This window comes from Excalfactoria chinensis, chromosome 1 (assembly GCF_039878825.1).
Source record: "Excalfactoria chinensis isolate bCotChi1 chromosome 1, bCotChi1.hap2, whole genome shotgun sequence".
In the NCBI taxonomy this organism is placed as follows: Eukaryota; Metazoa; Chordata; class Aves; order Galliformes; family Phasianidae; genus Excalfactoria; species Excalfactoria chinensis.
The window spans coordinates 104,661,994-104,684,093 of NC_092825.1; the positions used below are offsets into that span (position 1 = coordinate 104,661,994).

The 22,100-nt window shown below is 41.5% G+C and overlaps 1 protein-coding gene across 1 annotated transcript in view; it reads right to left on the bottom strand.

Annotated features, from left to right (window-relative positions):
* LOC140260514 (V-set domain-containing T-cell activation inhibitor 1-like) overlaps positions 1–22,100 on the bottom strand; it is a 30,098-nt gene that overhangs the window by 2,644 nt on the left and 5,354 nt on the right. The window contains exons 2-5 of the mRNA XM_072352944.1: positions 7,890–7,963; positions 7,449–7,498; positions 2,878–3,213; positions 1,693–1,728 (exon numbers count right to left, since the gene is read on the bottom strand). Coding sequence (XP_072209045.1) covers positions 1,693–1,728; positions 2,878–3,213; positions 7,449–7,498; positions 7,890–7,897 — 430 coding nt within the window. The 5' untranslated portion in view covers positions 7,898–7,963. The remainder of the gene's footprint in view (positions 1–1,692; positions 1,729–2,877; positions 3,214–7,448; positions 7,499–7,889; positions 7,964–22,100) is intronic.

Sequence of the window (22,100 nt, forward strand, 5' to 3'; positions counted from 1 at the left end):
TCATTTATTTCTGAAACAAACTTTAAATCAGTTTTTTATTGAGCCAGAAGGGCTCTCTCAAGGAATGGTGGCAGTGAAGTGGCAGTAAAATCAGGCTCTTTAAAATAATTAGGAAAAAATAATCAACCCAGCAAACAGATGAAGGGAAATGAAGCAGGGGTGAAACAGATCAACAATGCTTTGTTAAAAGAAAATAATAATAAAAAACTCTGCTCATCTGGTTATAATGACTGCACAATGTGAAAGCTATTTCTGCATGCAGCCTCGTTGCTCTCAGCAGCTCATTTAACATTACTAAGTAAGTCCCTTCCAAAATAGCAACTGGTACAAAACAGAGCATTTCCCCCGTTTCTTAAGAAATAGCTAATGATAATAGTAATAATAATAATAAAGTGAAAACTGTGCCTGATATTTTTCTCTAAAAAATCATTGCCTAAAGGAAATATTTTCTCTTTTTTGAAATGCTACGTTTCAAAAGTTAGGCTTTTGTCCTTTCCCCAAACCCCTACAGCTTATCAGTATAGAAGTCTTCAGGTGGTTAAGGTGTGCGGTTTGGTTTGCCCTATAGCAAAGCTGAAACACTCTCCCTTCTCCCAGTCTCTTTTCTTCCCTCAATTGAAAATACCTTTTCATGGTAATGATTGTTTCTGGAAAAGTTGTCAGTTTTCAGCCAAACCAAACACACCACAATTATCTCATTTAAATGCAGCCATTTTCACATCCCCACTATTTACCTTTTGTTTTCAGAAAGTTCCCTTGCTGCAACATTAAACAATTTGACCCTTGGTGATACCATATTTCCTGGGGAAGGTGACAGCCAGAGATATTCAAGCTCCTGTTCTAGTTGCCTTTACAATGTTCTTCTGAAGTGTTGTGCCACTGAAGGTGTACGATGCCGTGTGAAATGTAACTTCATACTCTTTAAAGACCTCTAAGCACACAGGATGAGTTGTCTTAGGTCTAAAATCTCTGCCCAGAGAGGTTGTGGATGCCCCATTCCTGGAGGCATTCAGAGCCAGGCTGGATGTGGCTCTGGTTAGCTTGGTCTGCTGGTTGGCAACCCTGCATATAGCAGGGGGGTTGAAACTGGATGATCATTGTGGTCCTTTTCAACCCAGGCCATTCTTTGACTCTATGATAAAAAGAACACTGCCTTTAATTTTTAAAGGTTTTTTTTGCTGCCTAGGAAGTATAAATCTGAAGGTATCTACATGCTGGACAACCCTTCTTGATTGAATTTACAGAAATACACAGAACTTTAGCAGGGTCTGTGGTGATAGGACAAGGGAAAATGGTTTCAAACTAAAGGGGGGAATTTATATAAGGAAGGTCAGGCTGAACAGAGCTCAGAGCAACTTGATGTAGTTGTAGCTGCCACTGTTCATTGCAGTGGAGTTGGATTAAATAGCCTTTAAGGGTTCCTTCCAACTCAGTGTTATGACTTTATGGACTTGAGATCACTGGCACTTCACTATGCTTCTTTCTGTGGTCTCTCTGCCTGTTAGTGGTGAAGATGTTTCTCCCTGTACAAACATCTGTGCCTAAGTTTGTATTTTGCTAGATGTATCTTGGACTTTCTCTATTCAGCACAGCTTATCTATCTCTCAAATTCAAATAAAAATAATTTAATTCAATTATTTTGATTAAAGCTAATCGCTTATGCACCTAGAAGGTAAAGGATTACTGCCTTACCCGGATACTGATGTTTCTCCTCAGTTCTAGGTAAATCTGGGAAAACAATGCACAGTAAACAAAGTTATTTGTTTTAGCTTAGGAATTAGGTACCAATAATCAACTTAAGGGTTAGTATTTCTTCTGAAGGAGGAACGTCTGTCAAACAAAAGCTTAAATTTGGTCACAAAATTAAATCAGAGGAAAAGATGCTTTACAGCTCCCAGAAATGAGTTGAAGAAAACAGTTTGGTTCTGCATTTTCAAATAAATAAAGAAAATCGAATGAATAAATTAGATTGTTAATTTTGGAGGCTGCAGCACATTTAAGTTTGCTGAACATAAGCATTTCACTTTACGTTTCTAAAACGTTTGTCTCTTGAGAATTATGTGCTTTCAAACAAGGATATTAAAGGGCTCATGTTGCTTGAAACCAACTCTTTATTTTAAGCTGAATGAAATGTGTGGTTGACCACAATGAAAATTTCCAGCTGATCTCTGAACCTTAACAAACAAGGATTTGTTTTAATTTTTATCCCCTTTCTTAATTTGCGTTTTTAGTCAGTCGGCTGGTCAAACCAAATACTCCACCATTCCATTGGCCGCATTTGTAGGCAATGTAAGCATGTTAGCTCAGTTGCTTGTGTTGCTTGGCATTGTTCAAGCATGTGTTATGATTTGTTGCTTTCCTAGGAAAGAGAAATAATATTCTCATGGTATGAGTCCAGCCTTGAGATCAGATCCAGGCCTTCCAGACCAGGGAAAGGGTAATTAGCAACCATCTTGTCATCTGGAACCTGGACTTTGGATTGCCAGAGATCTGTTTCACAGATGCAAGAACTAATAATGAAATAAACTTTGCATTCCTCCGGGGACAACATGGATTCTGGGCAGTACAGTGCCTTCAGCAACCAAATGCTTTAAAAGTCTGGGAGAGCTCATTAATGATTAAAGAATCTAGGGAGGGGGAGGAGCCAGGCAGCGTGACCTTGGGAGTCCTGCTACTTCTGCAGGCATACTGTACCGATGCATATCAAAGGTGCTTTATTTAATTCCCTTTACACCAAATAAAAGCAAGGAATAGAGAGAAACTGAGTGAAGATTTGCTTTAAAAATTGAGCTTGGCCAGATGAATTGCTGTATGTGGCTTGTCAGCAAGAAATGCTGCCCTCAGCTCCTTCCCTCTGAACTAAGAAAAAATTCTCACCTGATACAATGAGCTTGATTTCAGATTTCTGTGTTTGATGCCCAGACTGGCTGTAGATGCAACTGTACACAGCTTCGTCCTGTAGTTGGACATTGGAGAGCTTTAAGGAAAAGTTGCCGTGCTTGACCTTGTTTAAAAAGAGACTGGTTCTGCCATGATATTGCTTATCCTGAAGACTCAGATCATCGTGCCCTTCTTTAAAGAAATGCACTATGTCATCCTCTTTCTGCCAGTAGAGCCTTGAGTAGGAAATGTTCAGCTCTTCAGGATAGGTGCTGGTGCAAGGCAGCACAACAGTTTCTCCCACAGATGTATGGCATGTCATGTCTGGGTGACCTGGAATACAAACAGACATCTTCCTCATCACAGACCAGTGCTAGGGACACTGGGTTTGCTATAACTTGGCTTCTTTGCATTGTTACTGCCTCTCTTTCCCCTTTCTGATACTGTCCTGCTCCCAGCCAGACAGGAGGGAACATGGGCTGTGTCAGGACTGAAGGCTCTGTATGCGCATAGCTCAGCTGGAGAGAGGTGCAGAGGAGCAGATGCTACTGCAAACAACTTGCATCTAGTCTGTCAATGTGGCTGCTGCCTCAGTCTGTCTGCTTAGCTGGTGATTTTTCTCTTGGCTTCTGGGAACAGTAATCTTTAAGTGTAAGACGGTTTAAATCAATCAGCTCAAAAGGGTAGAAAGTGGTGCAGGGAAGTGGAGAGAGGGTGAAGTGATTAAACAGCGATTGGGTAGGGAGGAAGTCTGGCTGAACAAAAAAGGAGAAGTGTGAAAAGGATGTTGCATTGTCAGTAGGAAAGTTCTGTAAGAGTCTGATCCTTCTTGCTGTCCTCACTGCATCTGATCATGGCTCTGGATTCATAAATAAGGTGTAGACTCTGCCTTGGAGGACCTGACATATTGAAGATAGCCTGACAGAACAAGACTGTTTTGTGTAAGTCTATGTGCAAGCACCCAAGGCTGCTACTAAAACTTGTGTTCTGGCTTCTACTACTCTTTGGTATATTTATTCTCCCAGCAGCCCTAAGAGATTCCCTCCATAGCTAAATGAATTTTGCAAGGACTCAGGGAGATGCAGCCTTAGGGCTGCTCTCAGTGAGTTCTCCCAGTGCATACACATTGTGTCCTGACAATCTTAAACTAAAATCTTAAAATCAAGATTTTCAAGGCATAGACAACAAGGTTTTTACAGCACAGAGCGAAATTATCGCTTTGACCAAGCATATTTCATAAAATGATGTTGTGAATTAAAATACAAATGAATTAATTTGAATGGGAAACTTCTATCCCCAGCAGGGAGCTAAAACAAAAACAGCATGAGTTTGGGATTGTGGCTGGAATAAAAGTTAAATCTCACTGTGAAACAGCTCAATCTGCTTTCATGGCCAAAATTCTGTGAAGCATAAAGGGTAATTAATCAGACTAAAAACAGAAATAAATGTTCTTGTTGGCATTGGTGCCATTCCTGTGTTCTAGACCTATAAACACACCAGACTGGTACACACATTTGAGCTCAAGACTAAAATGAGTCCCAGTTCCCTCTTCAAGTTGCTAATACCAGCCCAGGCTCTTCTATTTACATGCTTAGGCCTCTGTTCTGATGTTTATCTGTGTCTGTTTTGAGGCCTGCTTGTTTTTAGAGTATGTACATCGAGACAGATATAAAAGCAGAAGGAAAACTATAATTCAGATTGCTAAATGGCAAGGATAAGCGCCTTCCATTAAACCATTTCACTCAACATGTGCTTTACTTAGGTTTGCAGATTTTTCAGCTGAAAATCCCAGTCCTCTTTCACCCAACAATTTAAACCTCTAGCTGGTAAAAACTCATATCCCCAAAGCTACTTATCTTTGTTATTGCAAAGAGATTCCCCTTGTTGTGTGGAAAGCTCAATAGATTTCCGATTGCACCAAGTCATTGATGAGGTTCTCAATTGGGACCCAAATTACAGTAATATCATATCATCACAGAATGGCTCAGGTTGAAGGGACCTTAAAGGTCATCTAGTCTCAACCCTTTGCCACAGGCAGGGCTGCCCCCCACCAGTTCAGGCTGCTCAGGGCCCCATCCCACCTGGCCTTGAGCACCTCCAGGGATGGGGCACCACAGCTTCTCTGGGCAGCTGTGCCAGCACCTCACCGCCCTCTGAATGAAAAATTCCCTCCTAACATCCAATCTAAATCTTCCTTTTTTCAGTTTAAATACATCCCCCCTCATCCTATCACTATCTACCTGGGTAAAAGTCAATCCTCCAAATAATGGCCATAACAATTTACTTTTAATAAAGTCCAGCACCCACTGCATGCTTTCTGCTAGAGCAAACCTTACCCTGTACGCCCCAAGGAGGTTGCCTCAGCTCTATGACTAGCAGCTTCCCCCAGTGCTACATTGGCTGTACCCAGCACACCTGGAAGTGCTGAAGGAGGGAAAGGGTGAGAAAGAGAGCAGCCCCAGCTCTAGTAGAGCCTCTCCTATCTATCTCCAGACAGGAAATAGATACCAGCTTTGGTAAGTACACGAGCTTTCCTTTTGTCTCTTTGGCATCTTTTTGAATGTCAAGATCAACAGTGGTCATTCTAGTGTAATTCTTCCTTTCCTGTGTGATGCAGAGCGAACACCTCATAATGCTTCCAGAGAGTGTATGAACACATAATGGGCACCAACCCACCGTGTCCTGCTCTTCCAGCTGGTGCAATCAGGGCAGCAAGAAGCTGTAAAAGGTGACTCTGCTGGAATTGCTTGTGGGCAAGTACAGGTGGCTGAAATTTGGCTTTAATGAACTGATTAACGGAGCCTACAGGTCTGTGAGATCTTTGGTAGATGGGAAGGGCAGACCAAGATGTAAACTGAATGTGAAAGTCAGCCTTGAGAAGGAGGCAGATGTTACCGGTTAAATGGTGGTTTTTTTAAGCTTCTTGTCAAAGTCCTCATTACAGCAGAAGACAGGGGTGCAGGGAGTTCACCAGTCCAGAGGCTGAAGCTCTTTTCAGGTGAGTATCAATGGCTGCTGGAAGCCTGTTGCTGGGGTATGTGGAGTGTGGTGAGCAGTGCTCAGCTGATCTACCTGTGAAGCTTTGTGTGGGGTTTTAGGCAAAATTGCTTTCTGACGCAGAGCTTGTACCTGTAGGTAGAACGCTCAAGTGTAATTTGCAGCTTGAGTTTGTTTTATGTCTTTGTTCTTTTAAAAACAACTTGTTTTAAATGCTGGCAAAAACAAACAAGCAAACAAAAAACCATGACCAAAGTGCTGAGATGATCAAAGTGAGTTAGAGTGATAATCTAAGCAATTCCTGTGATTTCTGTAACAAATAACTACTGTTGCTTCCACAACAGTGTTGTGCAGGGATACTCTTAAGGGCTGAGCTTTCTTCTTGTTCTCTCCTCCAACTCTTGGGGATTATATGAGGTAGGTGGGTGTACTGAGGGAAGGTGTGACGCCAGCAGGAGATCCACAGTTTGCACCCCGTAGAAAAGGGCCTGGTGGATGGAAAGCTCTTGCATCACTCTCTCTTTCCTCCTCACTCTGATAATACTACTGTGTTTTTGATATTAAATGAAGGAAGCTTCAGAAGTAACTGGTTAAGCAGAGAAATGTTCTGATGGTGGGCATGTGGCCATGTGAAAGTTTTTGTGTTTCGGAGTGTCTATGTGTTCAAACTGAAATATTACCCCAGCAAGGTAATGTTGCTTGGTTTCTTATAGATCTTATCTCACGTGTGTGCTAAAACAATTGGAGGGGGCAGGAGGTTATTTGCAATCCCAGTTGCTCATTTGGAAATCTTGAACTTGAACTTCCTTATTTACAGGGGCAAAAATGAGTCAAAGCTTAAAATACTTGCAGGTGTGCTCATCTTTAGTTGCAATAGGCTTTTCATGAAATATTTGTTTTGCATGTAAGAATGAGGCAACTTCAGCTAAATGGGTAAATCTTGACTCCACATAAAGCTCTTAATATTGTTGAACTTCATCTTCAAAAGAAGAAATTATAGGTAGTTGCCCCTGCAGCTTGTGGAAAACTATTTTATCAGCACATACTTCTTTCATAGGGAAGACTGTGCTATCTAGTCTATGTAGTTCCAGAAGCCAAGCTGTGCTAGTACTTGGCAGCAAATATGCAAAGGCCCAGGGAACGAGAGGGATTTTGTGGTCTGTTTGCTTACCTGGTTACTCCTGTAGACTCGTTATATTCCTGAATTTCTAAGTTAATTTAAAAAGGGATCCAAGGTGGTCACAATTGCAAAGAATGAGATTCCAACCCATCCTTAATTTTATGGAAATGGTGGAGTGTTTTAAGGATATGGCCAGGATTATCTTTACAGGTGGAGATTTGTGAGCCGGAAACACCTAAACCTCAAAAACCCTTATATCAGACATGATTTATCTCAAAGTTATTGCCTGCACTTGTAGGCCTTGGACTGTGATGAAATAAATTCAAAGCAAAACACAGCACACACTTGTTTGTTTTGCTTGAAGTTTCTTGGTGAATCATTATCATAAGTGTTTGTGTATTCATGTGTAAATATTTCCACGACTCTTAGACATGTATTATGGGATATTTACCTCTGGGTAGAGATGCAATCAGCAAGCAAGCAAACATCCAGGCAGTCTCCCTAGTAAAGTGAGAGAAATAGAAATTCTGAGTACTTTGTCAGAATGCTAGAGCAGGGATCATAGATGTGAACTGGGGCGTAAGTTATGACAGAGAAAATAACTTCCTCATATTTGAAGAGAATTTAGATACACAATCGGATGGTTTATCATCTCTGGCTCGACTTGTCATCTTGTCTTGGTGTGGGCTGTAAGTCCTGCCTGTAGATCTAAGTTTTCTTGGTGGTCATGATGGGCAAGTTTCAGTCACAGGTTCAATACCCATACTCCCCTCTTGCGTTCTCATGTGGGCAAAGTTAATGGCAAATGTGTAGCCATAATTTGCTCCTGGGATTATTTTCTTATGGCAACAGACTTCAGCTGCTTTGCAACACAAGAAAAAATGTAGCTTACCGTTTCATTTTTAGGTTTGCTGGCCCTTAGGAATCCTTCCACCTCACTGACTTCATCAGATGCTCCTTTTGTCTCTACAAAAGCAAAAGAGTGGAAGGCATTCTATTATTTGTTGCCATAAGCATTTCTCCAGAGGGGAATAAGGTATTTTCTACTGTTTAGTTTTTGGTGGCTCAATCTTTCTTCTTATGATCTGTGTTATGGTAGCAGGGATTTATTTTCATGGGTGGGATGGGTGTGTGTAACAGCCATGCTGTTACAGTTCCTGAGCTTTTAGACTGCTGTTGGAAATTCTTGCTCTGTAGCCAGTGGAGATCAGAGAAGGTGATGAAACCTAGAGGGTGTTGTATTGATGAAGAAGTGTAAGCCTCATCTCAGTTCACCTCAGACACTACCAAACAGAATCCCACTGGCATATCTACTAGTAAAACACAGTTTTAAATAATAAGCTGTAGGAGAAATGTTGGTTAAAAGAGCTGCTTTGAGGAGGCTGATAAATCAGATACTTTCTCAGAGAGGTTAAAAATAAATAAATGGAGTAAGGATAAAACAAATGGGTTTTTGGGGCTTCCTCTCCCCATCCTCTCAGCACCTTGTAGCTTAGGGAATACAAACGTGTGAGCAGTGGCTTCTCCCTGTTGTGCTTCAGAGATGATGCTAGTGGTAAAAGTAGTGGTTTAGCCAAGGTAGTCATCTTTTCAGAGTCAGCTCTGTGTATTATTTTTGGTGAAATGGTGCTGCTTGGGGTAAGTGAGGCCACAAGTGTGAGGAACCCACTAGTCCCACAAGGGCTGAAGCTCGTGTGCTCGTTCTCTAAATGTAGCAAAACAGAGCTGAATTTCTGTGCTCTTCCCTTGTGACCAAGCCCTGCTTGATTTACTAGTCCCTTCCTGATGCTTAGTGCAAGTCTTTGGCTTCTTGCAGAGAGCAGGAAGTGAATGCCAGTTGGGATTCCTATCCTGCTCCTAGATTCTCCTCCTTGCTGCTATGGTGCTGTGGCTGGACTGTGGAAGGCTGGATTTGAGCTATAACATTGTGATGGATGTCTTCTGTGTTGGAAAGCTCAATCATCTTCCAGGCTGCTCACTATAAGCTGTGTGTAGTGCAAGAGATAAACTCAGCATGTGTGACCAGTGTTTGAGAGCTGGTGGAAGGCTGCTTGTGGGCTGTTCTGCAGTGGCTTGAGATGAGCAAGCAGGGGATGTGTTTTGGTTGATGTAACTGATGTAGGGGAGGATTTTGTTCAGAAATGAAACTATTATGAAATACTTGCCTGTTTGAGTTTTCTCATGGATCTTAACCAGAGTTGTCTGTGCATTTCTGATGAACTTCCACTGTGGTTGCCTTCGTCTCCTTTCTAATGATTATTATTTCAAACAAGGAAATGAACTTATGCAAAGCAAACTTATTCCATATTTTCCTTCCTTTAGATGACACTGATACGCTGACTCTATCCTCCCTCTCAGCTTTGCGTGAATGTTCTACTCTGCAGAAAACTGCTCTGCAAAAGTACCAGCTATCTTATCCTGTGCCCTGGCCTGGAGGACAGGATGAATCTGGAGGGACCAGGGCTCTGCACCTTTATGCTGCTAGGTAGCAGCAGGTCTTTTGTAGGGCCGAAAGAGGTTAGCATGCTGGCTGGTGCTCTGTGGTGTGCAAGGGTGTTTCTTGTGATATATCCTTGTTCAAAAAGAACTCAAAATTCACTATGCGAGACCAACTTATGGGCGCTGAGAAAGGTGTGATAGCGGCAAACAGGAGTGACTCTGATGTCAGATATCCAAGAAGTGTTGTTTTCGTTGTTTGCCCCTCCTTCCCCCCTCCCAAATCAATCATTTTCTACCAGTTGTGCTTCTGGCACAAGAGCCAGTTGAAGGTGGTTGTTCCTGCCAAGGCAGCTTGAATCTTTGGCTTTGTACGGTTTACTCCCACGGAGTCCCTGTGGGGTTTCTGATTCTGACAAATATCTGTACAAAAGTCAAGACTAGGGGAGAAGTCCTGAAATCAGACCCGAAATACCAAATTGCATCTGAATTGCATGAGAACATTGAGATTTCTTGCCACCCACATGATTTTGTTGGTTCCCCATTGAAGTTTAAACTTGTGAGTAAAGAATTAACAGGAAGGTATTGTTTGATTTAAATAATAAGACCCAAAGCTACAGGACTGTTCTAGCTGAAGCACCTGGCCCTTAATTTATCTTTACAGGATGAGATTATGCTTGAGTAGTGTTTCTTTATGAATTAAGCTGACGCCGCTTGAAATGTCAGTGTCTCTGCAGAACCTCCACCATGATTGTTCTTGGCACATTAAAGGAGATCTGTTTCAGTCTGTACAGTGCAGTCCACATGTTCCAGTCACCACACAGAAAAGCATTCAAAGCAATTACTTTGTCCAGTCTTTCACATCTTTATTCTATTTTAACCTTTTTTTAAGAGCTGGCTTAAATGAAATGGAAGCTGAGGATACTAATGTATTTCAAACTTAAATCAATCCACTATTCATTAGTCTGATGAAGTAATTACTTAGGCCTTGCTTTGAGATGCTAGAACTTTTTGATGAAGAATCATTTCCAGAAGAATTAAGGCACTAAGTATCGCTTCTTTTTAATAGACTAACTTGAAGTAGTCAAGGCACGCACAGTGATTAAAGCATATGATTAAATTGCAAAATATGAACTTCTTGGCAGTATCTTTGTCATGATGCAGACGTCAGATGGGTGTGAAGCCTCTTATTGAACATGTTCATTCAGCCTGCAACATAATGAAATCAACCACGAAGGAAAATAACCAAATGTTCCAGGCACATGCAGAGTAGGGGACTTTGTCACAGAGAAAACTGATCAAGTTCTTTCTTTCCATGGAATGAGGGTGTCACTGTTAATTTTGAAGGCTTTTACCCTTCGCAGCACTGAAATGCTTCCTGTAAAATGAGTTAGGAGGATGGTATTTTCCAAGAGTGATCTGTTAACCCTGGAGATAGTGTTGTTGCGGTGCATTAAGGATGCTGTTTGGGTCAGCAGGATGGGAAATTAATTATATTATAGTTGGAGGTGTCCCTACCTGCATAGCAGGGTTGGAAGTAGATGGTCTTTAAGGTCCCTTCCAATGCAAACTATGATTCTATAAAGCAGTAAGTCTATTAGGCAGCTCTTTCATTTGGCTTGCTAGCCTCCTGTGCTGGCTGACTAACGTGTAATGGGAATGGAATGAATGGTGGCACAGGCTGGAGAAGGCACCTGCAGTTCAAAAAGGGCTGGCCCAAAGCATTCAGCAGATGTATGAAGAACACTGTCAAAAAGGAAACCACCTGTTATGCACCTGGGAAAGCTTTGCAACTTAGTCACTGATTGCTTCTTCAAGTGTGTATCCGATGTGCCTTCTCTTTGCCTTATATGAACAAATGTGTGCTAACCAGCTCTTGTAAGTGAGAGGAGGGGTGGGGGAAGAAGAACTTTTCTCCCCAGTTCAGTGAAATCCCAACAGCATGTTCAGCAGAGAAATGTCACCTTTACTATTCCTTCTTCACACCATGTCAAACTTGTCATTTCTTTAGGTGCCCTCTGCTCATGTAACTACGTGGTCCTTTTACCTTTGCTAGTAGAAGGCTGATGAGTTTGCAAGTGGAAATCACTTCCAGCCTACCTGGAAAAAGTTTTTGTGGTGCAACAATCTGTATCAAAACTGGGTAATTAACTCCAATCCAAAAGAAAGCTGTGATCAAAGTCGGGTGTCACTTGGACAGCTGTCCCATGGTTAGTTTAAGAAAAGAGTTTTAATGACATCAAGTGAGAGACAAGGCTGTCATATACCCAGGTACAACCATTGCTTTCTCCTTTAAGGATTTAGCTGTTGAAGTAAGTTAACCTTACTTAGAAGCAATGTTCTGGGGATTTGTGAGCAATGACAACTGGTATTTACGTAGATGAACTGTTGGGTAATTCACTCACTCTGATCAAGACAGTTGGGGGGGGGGGGAAGCTGGAGAGTGCCCTTTGCTACCTGGGGGAGTGTCATCATAGTATCATAGTATTGTGCGAGTTGGAAGGGACCTTAGAGATCATCGAGTCCAACTCCCGGGATTCGAGCCCTCTGTGTAGCTGATCCTCAAGCTGCAAATTGTGTTATGTTGACAGCTAAGTTCTGAGTGAGACATCTTGCTAACTTCCAGCACTGGTTAGGAGGTCTGGAGGCTGCTCTGGTTTCAAGGATTGTTTGATTTAGTCATTTATAGCTGTTTGGAACTCCCTTACCTTGTCCTTGTCTCATTGTGTACACTTTGCACTTGTTCTTTTCCTTCCCACGCTTTGGTCACACCACCTATGTTGTGGAGGTCACGTGTAGGTAGAGTGTTGGATTTGGGCTTGCTCATGTTTTCCTATGCTGCTGGAATTTCCTGCTGCCTATATGAAGCATGTCAAGGTCTGGGGGCTGAATGTTTGTTATTGACTTCATTATCTGTTCTGCCAAATCATTGCTTCTTGAGGTTAAAGAATAAAGGGGTGGTGTGTGATCTGTTCCTAGAGGAAAGCTGTACCCAAAGTAGAATCCTACAGCAGAAAACTGCATCCATTTCCCCTGATTTTGTATAAGCAGTGCTGGTAAGAAGAAATTTATCTATATGCATGGAAATAAAACATGCATGAGAAACAGGAATTAAGGTTTATATCTAATCATAGTATGCAGGATTCAAACTCACATGCACCTTCCCAAAGGCTTGGAGGAAAATAGCTGAACTCTTGTTGTGCCTGGCCAAAAAGAGAACATATCCAAGTTAGCACTTTGAGTGTTCCAGTTTCTAGACTTAATTCTTGATTTCAGAATAACCTAATAACTCTCAGACTGAAGATGTTCTTGGCTTTGCAAAATGGGAACAGTTTGGTTGGCCCAGTGGGACTGATGCTAAATGTGGCAGATTTCATTTCAAGTTTCAGAAGGAAGGAAGCACGCTCTCAGTATGTGAGACAGTAGATCTCAACACTGATCAAATATTGCTCCTATCTTGTGGTTACTGGGCAGTTTCACTTTATGTTGGTTCTGAGTTAATTCTCAGGCAACAAAGATCCATATGATCCATGTTTCTAGCCCTCACCTGAGAGGAATTTCAATGTTTCCCTAAGCTGAAGGACTAATGCAGGGACTGGAAGGACCAGTACAAGGACCGGGAGGATGTCTAGAGATCTTTGAGGTATTTCAGGCTGCTGCCTGTGGGATCTGTCGGACAGATGAGTCAACTGTCAGTAATGTTTAATAGTGTGACTGTATCCCATTTCCTTGAAGTGTGTTTTGTCCTTTAAGTATCTTAACTTTCATTGCTAAATCTAGCACAAAGTTTGCAAGACAATGCAGCTGCCCTAGAGAGTGTCAAGGCAGGGCCTGTTGTTTGTTTTGTTTCCGAGGGCAAAGGCTTGATTTAGGGAGCCATTTCTGTGCTCTTGATCCTGAAGGAATCTTCCCAGCCCCACCTATCCCCATCTTGAACGTCCTAAATTCTGTTGGGTTTCTGAATGTTGTGGATTCAAATCTCTTTGGCTAGAAGCTCTGAAAGCGTAGCTGAAACAGCACTTGGAGTGTCCTAATCTTTGCCTGCCTTGTGTTCGCTGGGTGAAGCTTATTCCCTGTGACTGGTGATGCGTGGTGGTCTTGTGCCCTTTTATGAAACTTATGAAGAAGAACCAAGAAGTTGTTGTTCCTTTTTGTGAAGGAGCTGCCGGAGGGACACCACAAGTTCCTCTTTCTCCCAATTCTTTCGTGCTCTTCTGAGAGTTTCCGCTGCTCTTTGACAGATCCAACAAAATGTTTCTCTTTTGATGAATACGTTCTTCTTGAGAAGAATAAAGAACTGCTCTTCCAAGAGATTGCAGTTCCATGAGACAGGCTGATGCATGTGCTTCTATTTTCTGTTCTAGAAAACCTAAGCTTTAAAGAACTGGATCACAAGTGATGATGCAGAAAGAAGTGAAAGGATTCAGGGTTGTGTATTTTTTTTCTTCCCTTTTTTTTCTGTCTCTGAAGATAATTACTGTGTGAATAAATGATTCCAGTGCTCTCTGCCTGACAGCTTGTTTTACTGTTGTATAAACTTTGAAGATGGAGGTATTCTGAAGTAAAATGACATGGAATAAGGATCTTCATTTTTGATTATTTACTTGATTTTTTTTAATTTTTTTTTTAATATTATTATTATTTTTCTCTTCTGACATCTGCTCAAACTGATGGTGGAATCAGTGTTATTGTCTGATTATGGAACACTCTGTTTAATGGCAAACAGCTCAGCTGATGCTGAGGCACATCTGTGTGAGGAGTCCTGAAGGTGTTAAGCTAACTTAAGTCAGTAAAGCTATTTGTTGGATTCACACGGACCGACAATAACAGTACTAAACTGTATGAAGTTTTTTAGGAGAATGAGACTTGGTTTTGAAGAGAGATGATTTGATCTGCATTATTTCTACCTCTTAGGAGAGAAGAGCTCAACTTCTATGAAGGTGACTCTTACTGGGTGCCTAGTTATTACCACTATCTTTTTTTAATTATCTCTTACAGTTTAGTCAGCTCTCTTAGTGCCTGAGAGTGTGTATGAGTTCTCTGCTTGTGACCAGCAAAAACGTAGGGGAAACATCTGTAGGCTGTGTAGGGGGTGCAAAAGAAGAGGGAAATGAAGTTTTCTCACTGCCTTTCCTCCCAAGTATTTAAGCTTTTTTTTTTCCTTTAGGCTGTATGTCAAATGATATGAATTTCAATTCATAGCTTCTCATTAAACGGATGCAATCAAGGAGAAGTGAGATGGACTCTAATACGGGATGGTTCTTGCACGTTATGGGTGTGGCAGCCAGGTATTTCTCCTTGCTCTTTGATGTCACTCCTGTGTGGCCTTTTCCTCCCACTGTAGGTATAATTTATTTCACAGGAGTGAGCTGACGCAGGTATGTGGCCTGACCTCAGATTTGTCCTACCAGGCCGTGGTTTCACCACCTGCTTACTGCTGATAAGCCTCTTAAGAAGATCTGTGTTTATGAGCATTATCTTTATTCTCCATCTCACCTGTGTGATGTCTTGACAGAGTGCAACTGAAGGGCCGCAGATCTTAAAGGGATATAACAAGAATTGAATTGCTGAACCTGAAGAAAGAACCAAACTGAGCTTTTCATACTGTAAGGCACCTAAGAAGGAAGTAACAATTTTGTATGAGTTTGGGGTGATAGCCATGTCTTGTTCAACATATTATCTATTTACAAGGATTTTTATTCCTCTTCAGTCAGCAGTTCTCTCTCACACTAAGGTGGGATTATAAAAAACCCCCTTAGGAAATGTCATCGGTCTGAAGAAGGAAAGAGGAAAAATCCCTCCCTTTTGAACTTTAAGATTTGTAAAGTGAATAAAGCCCAGTCACAAGAGGTAGGGAGAAAGGGAAATTCTGAGGGACTTTCTTAGGAAGCAGAAGGGAAACTATTTCAGGCTCAGGAGGCTGCTTTGAGAGGATGGTTTACTCAATAAACCGTCCTTATTTTTGTTTGATGTCTTGGGTAGGAGGAAGTGCAACGCAGTATCTCTGGAGAATTTCCATTCTCCAAAGCTGCCCTGATTTTGGCACTGAGACAGCTTTGGAAAATCCTGCCCTTTAGATCTGTTGCTAGCAACCGGCTCATGGGGTTGTAGAGGCTGCCCATTGCTTTTCTTGGCATCAGTCCTCTGTATTTAATTCACATATCTTGAAGAAAGGTTGTTTCTATGATATGATAATGTTATTGGCGATATGAATACACAGTTTCACATAGGTATACCAGTTAGTCAGACCTGTTCCTTAAGTACACGTTTCCCTCCCAAGCGGTGACCCTACAGTCTGTTGAACCTATACTTCCCAATAGGTGAGATCAGGAGGGAAGCTGTAAAGCAGATGAAGTGTAGTAGATATTTACAGCAAACCTGTGAGCTTTAGAGGAAGAAGAGACCAATTGGTAGCTATTGTTTTCTATGTTGGGCATGTAGACACTGAGAATAGTGAGTCTGAAAATGAAAGCTCTGAATACCAGGATAAGGGGAGAAAATGAAACTGAGGTTAACCTAGGTTGGCATAGAGTGTTATGGCTCTTCCCGAGAGCATGGCACTGGTTTGACTGAACTGACCAGGCTTAGTGCTGGGCACCTCTCAGAGGCTTTGAATGCCCAGAGAATGAACTCTGTGGTAACAGCTCTTCCAAGTGAGAGGAACTGCTGAATCACATCCTGGGTTATTTTAAAGCTATAAAATGCAACACTGAACATGTTTAGAAGCAACTGTTCATCGTAAAGTTTTTATAGTGCCAGAACAAATCTGGAGATCAATAGAAGGTATTAACTCACTGATGTCTGTCGCTAATCCCAAAGGATTCAAAGGTGTCTGCCTGAGCTGCTGCCTTGTCTGCTAAGGAAAATGAAGTTTTGTGGGTTTCGTTTGATGATTCTTCAGTATATTTATTTATTTTCTTAATTGCTTGTGAGAACTCTTCTGGGGAGAGAGGAGTTGTTTACAGAACTAATTCCCTCAGAGTACTTCATGCCATGTGCACCTTTATCCCAACAAAGGGTATTCCTACAGGCTCTAGCAGCAGTTTTTCTTGCCCCAAAAGAAAATGGAGTGCAGTGAATGCGAATTACTAATAAAGGGAAAACCTTTTTACCTTTTGCAGGTGTCACTCCTGATCTTCATAGTTACCCAATAAAATGCACAGAGTACTTGTAAAGTGTAAACTTTATTCTAGTAAAAACCATTAAGATCTAGTTGTTCAAGGGCTCTTGAACCGGCGACAAAAATAAAGCTGGTGGTTGCCAAATACTGCAGGCGTAGAAATAAAAGCAGTTGCCTACCTAGAGCCTGGGTAGTATTTACAAGGGTGAAGTCTACAGCTTTCTACACTTTCTTTGGTATGGAAGCTGAGTATTTCTCTTTCAATATCGCTCAGTTACAAATGTAAGAATTCTGATATCTGATTAAATCCAGTCCATCATCCTTAAAGATCATCCAGTCCAGATATCAGAATTCTTATATTTGTAACTGAGCAATATTGGAATTGCACAGTTGAATCTGGACCAGATGATCTTTAAGGGTCTCTTCCAACTCAAGTCTATACAACATAAACACCTTTTTTCCCATTCATATAGTGGAGTCATAAGCACTTCCTGCAGGCCCTCTACTCTGGATTGTTTCTCAGTTTTCTTAAAGCTTTAAGATTTAGTTGTTAATGGTTAGTTCAAATCCAGTTCAACTGAATCATTTTACAACTGTCTTTCAAGTACTGTGAACATGATCAGATACCGCCTCTTTCCTATCCCCAAGTGCCTGTGTCTGTTATTAGTAATATTACTTTTTTTCCTATCTCTGGTCCTAATGATGCAATAAGTTGCTGGGATTCTTTTCAAAGAAGCAAGACTGGGGTTTGAAAGGAGAGAAAAGAGCTCCTTTCTCTTAAAGCACTATGAAAGACGGCTTAGGTTTAATTCCTGTAGAAGATTCTATCCAGATTTATGGCACAGGAAAGAGGTGACATCCTCCTCCTTGCCTTTTTCTAATAACGGAACCCTCTTCTTCCCGTAACTGTGTGGAAGTACCATTAATTTTCACATATTGCCTGGCCTCTTCTGTATATAGATATGGAAAATCTACTCCAAGTGTGTGTGTCTTGATGTGTGGAGGGCGTTGTTTTCCTTTTTCTGTGGTCATTCAGTGTCTTTAGGTGAGGACTGTTAGCTGCCTGGAGTGCCACTTTTCTAGAATTGGGAGAGATAACCCACTTCTCAGATAGAAATTATATTTTTAAAAGTAAAGAAAACGGTTCCAAACCATGAAAACAAACAACCCTTCCCCCTCTCCACCCCTCCACAATGGTTCCTTTGCAGTAGAAGAGCCTCTTCGTTTAGAGAAAGGAAAGGAACGGGGAAAGACTGGAGCTACGATTATGCTACCGTGTCTTCTTCTGCAGTGCCTTTCTGTGACTTCATTTTCACATTACAGATCTGTCCTGACAACAGTTCATGCCCTGATCATCACAGGGCACAATTGATCATCTTGAGTTTTTGGTTATTGATGTTTTTTTGTTTGTTTGTTTGTTTTTTCCCTCATTTAATTGTCTGCTCCATGAGTCATCTGGCTGTTGTGTACCAACACACAACAAGTTTTAGTTTTTTATGCATTCCTCTCTGCTACAGCAAAGGAGGTGAGATAGCAAGCTTAGTTTTTTGGGGCATTAGTGATGCCTCAGATGAGCTTGGAATTGTTAAAAGCCAGCAGGAACCACCCTGAGAGACTATGAAGCTCTGTAGAAGCAATTGCTCAATGGTTGGACCTCATAGTTTCTCTTCTCCCTGGTATCATGCAGTTGACTGAACAGACACAGGTGGTGGTGTAATTTAGCAATGTGTTGTGTTGCTGATACAGGAGAACAAAGAACTCAAGAAGCACCCAAGGTGTCTCTGATGATGATCTGGGCATGTCTGAAATGGCAGCCAAGTGGTAGAAAAGATCTGAAGTGATAGGAAGTGATTCTGAAACACAGACTTATTTACATTTTCTACTCTTCATGCCACTGATCCTAAGGGTTAGCAAATGCTGTTTCCTGTCTTGGGTGGCGTTTACTGTGGTTCTTGCACTGGCTTTGCTACTGATTAGAACACGTAGGCAGCAAAAGTTGACTTCATTTTGTGGTGGAGCACAAGCACAATGTAAGCCTGGCTGATGTCCAAGATATGTGCTGTCACTCTATAACATTTCCTATTGCTGAGCTGAAGCACTAGGCTAGACTTGTCTGATCCAGCAAAGCTTGTCTTACTTTGCAAGAGCTGCAGAATGCAGTTCACATTCATATTATACTTAAGGAAAGATAACTAGGACAGAGAGGCTAGGGAAATAAAGCTGGTGTTACTACAACATCACAGTACGGGTTACGGTACAGAAGTTGCCTGAGGAGAAGTTACCTGCAGTCAAGTTAGGAATACAACATCCAATGCAAATCATTTCCGAATGGCTATGTTGAGAGAAGGCTAATTTTTTTTGCTCAGTAATTTCTGTAAGAAAACTGCACAAAAGTACATGGGAGATGATAGGTGTGTAACCATGCAAGGGAAATTATATTCTATTTTGTTATCTTATTCTGCTATCATTGCTTTAGTGAACCTCTCTCATGATTTTTTTCTGGACTCTCATAAGAGTGAAATTCATAGGATTATTCTAGTTTTATGTCTTTCACCCTGAAATGATGCAAACAGAAATTCCTCTATGTTTTTTTTTTTTCCTTCCTAATTTTTCAAATGCACTTCTAAGGGTTACAAAGGATGCTGGGGAGGAGGAGGTGGAGTTTAGAAGGGTGCTTTGGTTGGTCATATAACCTTCATTTTTCTCAAAAAGCAGGCTGTAAAACATGAGTTGCATCTTTGAACGGGTAGTTGGTACTTACATCTCTGGGCCACGAGAGAAAAGATTAGCTAATTCTTTGAATTTATGAAATAGAAGTTGGGATCCTAATATGTAAAGTGAGGGTCCCAAGAACTGGGGGGGGGGGGTGGGCATTACCTGCATCAGGTTTAGGGTATATAATGGGATGGATTTCACTGATCAGTGTGCAGTTTCTCCCTTACCAACGGGGGGTGTGCTCCTGTTATTGCAATAACAAATGAACTTGGCTGCTATCACCAAAATCCTTGCCTTACCTGAAAATTTTGACTTTGAGTGTTTCTCACAATTATGATATACCTCAGTGATAATGGAGCTCTGTTAGTAAGTTGTTTCATTTCCTCAAGAGAGTCTTGCTCCATTTGTGGTGACAAAATCCTTTCACCAATTACTGTGTTTAATACAATGGAGCATGACATTTGTCATCTGAAAGCATGTCACAGATGAAAGCAACCCGTTGTTGTCAAGTGTGTGGATGCTACCCAGATGTCTTGTGTTGCAATGATGATCTAGTAGCAGATCAGGGGGTCAGCCTGATTATTTTAGTGGAGACTACGTCAGATGTGGCTCTGGGCCTAAAATGTCTTAGCAATGAATCATTGGATCAACATTGTACAATTCTGCTATAAAAGCAGCTTGCTGGTGAGGTAGGCAGATGTGACATATGCTAGTAGAGCAATTCACAGGTAGATGCTGCAATCTCTCGTCCATCAAGCTTAGCCCTTCTTGATGGCAGAGATGCAGAACAAAAGTTTAATAAGTTTATGCTGTTTTAAGCATGAAGGTAAACAGTGATTTGAAAAGAAAGAGGAGCAGCTTGCACCAAGCCACCAGCTTTCATGCTGTGAAAGGCCAACCTGACCTCTCTGTGGTTCTACACTTTCATTATGGGAAATCCCCTGTGAAAGTTAGGTAAACTTAATTTTATGGTGTCTTTCCAACCAGCCATAAACTGAAAATTGAGGATGTGAAAAGCAAGTCCTAAATAAAGCTTGCAAATTTAACAGTGTGTAACATGACCTACTGTTTGCTCTCTAGGCCTCACCTTTCTCCATTAGGTAAATTCTGTGGTTAAATTAGATTACCATCCTCAGCAGATGGGAATTACAGGTACTGTCAAATATGTTTGTAATCAGTGAGATGATTTAAAAGCAAAACCATCTCAAATGTCAAAGGGATATAGTTCGTATTCTTCTACGGTTCTGCCAACAGCAGCTTCCTTCCTACACAGGAGGACGGCACCCAGAGCACTGCTCTTTGAGAAGCAGCTGGAGTCCAAGGAAGGAGCTACCATGTCGTAATGATTGGCAACTGCTTTTCTGGGAGCTAAAGGCAGTTTCTCCAAGGTTTCTTTACCCTTTTTCATCTTTGCTTCATGGCAGCAGGAGTGACTGAGCCCCTCTTGTCTCAGATTACGTCACCTTGTAACTCTGGATCCTTGAATATCTTCTCTGATATTGTCAGCCAATATGTATCAACTGGGAGACTAACTCAAACCCAGGCTGATTTTGTAGTTCTAGGGCCAGCCATTTCAAATGTTTCTGTCTACATATCCTAAAGCCATGACTTAAAAAGATGTTGGGCGTCCCAGCTGTGGTTATTCTTAAAAACTGTTCGCACTCAGATCTTCTGACTGCATCTACTTTAGTGAATCCTCTGAAAACAGAATTGAATGTACAGCTGTTACCGCTAAAGTAAATGTTTTATTTTCTGTTTTGTCATCAGATTTTAAGGAGGTAGACCCTTCTAGAGAGATGACTAACAAAGCTGTATCCAGGAGTGCTTTTGTTATTTTAATAGACCACTCGGTTTGTGCTGACAGATGTAGCAGCTGAGCCTTCCTCCTGCTGTTGGCAAGAGATGCATGCCCTGGGTGCCCCCTGGACTACTGTCTGTCACACCTGGGCTGCTTGAATCCAATTCCTCTTTAACCAGTGATGATTTGTGAATACCCATTTTCTGCAGGTGGCCAGAACCTAAGTTCTGGGTATTTGTTGTAATGTGAGACACAACTGGAAGATTTACAGAAGTGACTGAACTTGCAGTCAGAACTTCACAGAAACTGATGTGGAAAGGCAGGATTCCTTCCCACATTTGTTTGTATCCTAGTAAAAAGGGACAACGTATTCAGTGAGAACTTCAGGTCAGATATAAGGACACATTTCTTCTCAGCCTGTTCCAGTGCCTCACCACTCTGTCCTGGGAGATGGTGGAGTTACTGTCCTTGGAGGTGTTTAAGGAAAGGGCATAGGTATAGTACTTATGGATATGGTTTAGTGGGCAACATTGGTGGCAGGTGAATGGATGGATTAGATGATCCTAGAGATCTTTTCCAACCTCAGTGATTCTATGAACTAGTTTGTGATGATGAGGATATGGAGATTGCCTACTGCTTATCCAAGGTGTGTCTTGTTATTTCAAGTGAGGAAGTGAGAAGTGTTTAATGGAACTGTGACAGATGCAACTTACTGCATGCCTATCTCTCACAGGAAAAGGTTATGATGGCCTTAGACATGAAAGTACTAAGTTTAAATAGTTATGACATTGTACTCAATTCACTGGCAGCTACTATCCATCTCTGAAGATCCAAATGAAATATTTCATCCTTGAGCACCTTTAATTATCATTAAACATAATTGTTGCCCTTTTTGCAGACACAAGTGTCTGTTACCTCTGAGAGTGTTACGGAACAAGTTCTTTTCCCATGCCCTTACTGACATGTTAGTAGAGAGCAAGCTAGCATTGACTGGTACTGTGCCCTCTATTTCAACTGAGTGCATGTTTATGAAT